Source organism: Branchiostoma floridae, chromosome 5 (genome assembly GCF_000003815.2).
Source record: "Branchiostoma floridae strain S238N-H82 chromosome 5, Bfl_VNyyK, whole genome shotgun sequence".
In the NCBI taxonomy this organism is placed as follows: domain Eukaryota; kingdom Metazoa; phylum Chordata; class Leptocardii; order Amphioxiformes; family Branchiostomatidae; genus Branchiostoma; species Branchiostoma floridae.
Window position 1 is genome coordinate 27,653,548 of NC_049983.1, and position 3,877 is coordinate 27,657,424.

General features: G+C 44.0%; 1 protein-coding gene across 1 annotated transcript in view; it reads left to right on the plus strand.

Annotated features, from left to right (window-relative positions):
• Positions 1-3,877, plus strand: part of LOC118416409 — a 13,973-nt gene that overhangs the window by 546 nt on the left and 9,550 nt on the right. The window contains exons 2-4 of the mRNA XM_035821506.1: positions 246-359; positions 671-790; positions 970-1,083. Coding sequence (XP_035677399.1) covers positions 246-359; positions 671-790; positions 970-1,083 — 348 coding nt within the window. The remainder of the gene's footprint in view (positions 1-245; positions 360-670; positions 791-969; positions 1,084-3,877) is intronic.

Genomic DNA, 3,877 nt, shown 5'->3' on the forward strand with positions numbered 1-3,877 from the left:
CCAGCTTATGTTACTGTTTCATGCCACCGGAGGAATCTGCTTGGAGATTAGGTTATACCTGTGCTTGTGCGGCAGGATATACAGGAGATAACTGTGAAAGAGGTCTCACAGGCCATATTGTTCTAACACGTTAGATGTTTGAGAATACTATTTACAAGTACCGTTGTGCTATTAATTGATTGGTACAGTCATTGTTTGTTACAACATTGATTTTTTTCTTAAGAAATATCATATTTCTTTCCTAGATATCGATGAGTGTGCTTCTAATCCGTGCAACAATGGCGGCACCTGTACAGACGGAGTCAACGGTTATACCTGTGACTGTGCGGCAGGATATGCAGGAGATGACTGTAAAACAGGTCAGATGGGTTTACACACAATATTTTTGAACACGTTATAGATGTTTGAGAATAGAAGAAATGCTAACAAGTAATGTTGTGCTATTGATTGATTGTTCGTTACAACATTGATTTTTTCTTAACAAACATCATGTTGTCTGTTCTTAAGGTCAGCTGGTCTCACAGGCCACATTTTTCTAACACTGTAGATGTTCGAGAATAGAAGAAATGCTAACAAGTACTGTTGTGCTATTGATTAATTGGTACAGTCATTGTTTGTTACAGCATTATTTTTCTTCTTAAGAAACCTTATGTTGTCTTTTCTTTCCTAGATATCGATGAGTGTGCTTCTGATCCCTGCAACAATGGCGGCACCTGTACAGACGGAGTCAACGGTTATACATGTGATTGTGCGGAGGGATATGTAGGAGATACATGTAACTGTGAAACAGGTCAGCTAGGCTCAGAAGCCATATTGTTGTTACACCGTTTAGATTGAGAACACAAGAAATGCTAACAAGTACTGTTGTTTGAATGATTGATTGTTGTATTGATTGATTCACGGGTACAGTCATTGTTTGTTACAACCGATTTCTTCTTAAGAAAACTTATGTTGTCTTTTCTTTCCTAGATATCGATGAGTGTGCTTCGAATCCGTGCAACAATGGCGGCACCTGTACAGACGGAGTCAACAGTTATACATGTGACTGTGCGGAGGGATATACAGGGGACAACTGTGAAACAGGTCAGCCGGGCTCACAGGCCATCTCTGTTCTAGATATAGTTTTTCCCGACATCTGCGGAGATGTTGGGAGGGATCTAGACCGTAGAGGGCGGGACACCCTTGGCGCTTGGATTGCAGTCATAACACATCGCGCGATTTTCAAAATGGCGGGAGAACGGTCAATATTCTAGCCTGGATACCATACCCCAACCTCAGATATCGATACTTGAGATCGGGCTGGGGTTTAATTTGGTAACCAGGCTATCAACATTCCAGATTATGTTCTCTCTGTATCTCACTAAGCGTGTTTTTAAACATGAGAATATCTTGAATGACGACACTGGCCAACTATATGTGTATTAGTTAGATAAGCGTTAAGTTATAGAACTGTAGTTATGTAGATGCCATATACTTTGTACCCCGTACAATTGTTGTGCAATAAAACTATATATGATCAACCCTGCTTTCATCCTCGCTGCCCTCATAATGGCGGAGGTGGTGCCGCTCCGCCGCTCGATCTCGCATCATGTAAGGAGTGCTGCGTCCGTTCGGACAACTGATCACTTGTCCTTGACATACTGAGCGAAGCATAGTACCACTGTACAGTAGTAGTGACACTAGTATCATGAACTGTATGATGCAGCTGCTATAGCCTAGTGAACCCCCGTTATATGCTAATGAGCCCTCCCGAAGTCGGGACGCATCTACACGCGCGCGGAAGTTGTCGGGGACCCCTGCTAAGCTATCGGGTGAAAACTCGGAGGACCTTTTGGGAGAAATTTTGCCAACATCTTGACGGCGATATCTGCAGTTCCATCTAGACGCTGAATAAAGCTGTCGGCGACAAGCTATCGGCTCCTAGATCGTGTCTAGATCGTGCTATTTATGATACCCACCGTAGTCAATCTGGTGGAGACTCGCAGATATCGGGAAAAAACTGTGCCTTTTTTAGATGCACAAACACTAGTAAAAGCAAGAGTTCGTAGACCTCAGACTTGCATGAAATGTATTGGATGTTTGTAGACTTATTACATGTATTTCTCCTGTCGCGACCTTTAAAGTGATTCCTCTCCATCGTTCCTGGACCGAATGACCTGGAATTTGACACGTTGTTTATGTCGCGATTGTAGCTTAGGCTTGAAGTTCCGGCCTGGCAGACTTGGTATAATTGGAAAGCTCCCTTAGTAAGGAATAGAAACTTTAGGGTGCAAACCGCAAAATCTTCGGATACTTCCTTCTCGAGATATTCTTGAGTATACGGACCCTGTTTAGGCGCAACCGCTAGCTCCTTTCTTGAGACCCAGCCTGCCACGGCAGCGGGTAGGGTGATGACTTAATGTCGCGATTGTAGCTTAGGCTTGAAGTTCCGGCCTGGCACACGTTGTATCATTAGAAAGCTCCCTTAGTAAGGAATAGAAAGGTGCAAACCGCAAAATCTTCGGATACTTCCTTCTCGAGATATTCTTGAGTATACGGACCCTGTTTAGGCGCAACCGCTAGCTCCTTTCTTGAGACCCAGCCTGCCACGGCAGCGGGTAGGGTGATGACTTAATGTCGCGATTGTAGCTTAGGCTTGAAGTTCCGGCCTGGCACACGTGGTATCATTGGAAAGCTCCCTTAGTAAGGAATAGAAAGGTGCAAACCGCAAAATCTTCGGATACTTCCTTCTCGAGATATTCTTGAGTATACGGACCCTGTTTAGGCGCAACCGCTAGATCCTTTCTTGAGACCTAGCCTGCCACGGCAGCGGGTAGGGTGATGACTTAATGTCGCGATTGTAGCTTAGGCTTGAAGTTCCGGCTCGGCAGACTTGGTATCATTGGAAAGCTCACTTAGTAAGGAATAGAAAGGTGCAAACCGCAAAATCTTCGGATACTTCCTTCTCGAGATATTCTTGAGTATACGGACCCTGTTTAGGCGCAACTGCTAGATCCTTTCTTGAGACCCAGCCTGCCACGGCAGCGTGTAGGGTGATGATTTAATGTCGCGATTGTAACCTCACAGGTATATCCAAGGACCGTGGATTAATGAACTCCACAGCTGTGGACTTCATCGATATGTAGTGATGAAATCCACGGGCATTCCGCCGCTAATACTGACATTTGGCTGTGGACTTCATCAGTATGTAGTAATGAAATCCACGGGCATTCCGCCGCTAAAACTGACATTTTGGGTACTCAAATCACTTTTTACCTTTTGCCCACGGGTTTTACTTTGATATTCAAGTGTTGAAAGTAACGCACATTTTGTTTGAAATTTCGGAAGTCCGATCGTAAGGGGTCGCTTTTTTGCGGTTACCGAAGGGTTCGCTTAGCGGTTAGCGGTTATCCCCCAGGTGAGCCTTCATTCGTATGTAGAAAAGTTACAAAGTAATTTTGGGTACTCAAATCACTTTTTACCTATTGCCCACGGGTTTTACTTTGATATTCAAGTGTTGAAAGTAACGCACATTTTGTTTGAAATTTCGGAAGTCCGATCGTAAGGGGTCGCTTTTTTGCGGTTACCGAAGGGTTCGCTTAGCGGTTAGCGGTTATCCCCCAGGTGAGCCTTCATTCGTATGTAGAAAAGTTACAAAGTACTAGTAATTTTGGGTACTCAAATCACTTTTTACCTTTTGCCCATGGGTTTTACTTTGATATTCAAGTGTTGAAAGTAACGCACATTTTGTTTGAAATTTCGGAAGTCCGATCGTAAGGGGTCGCTTTTTTGCGGTTACCGAAGGGTTCGCTTAGCGGTTAGCGGTTATCCCCCAGTGAGCCTTCATTCGTATGTAGAAAAGTTACAAAGTAATTTTGGGTACTCAAATCACTTTTTA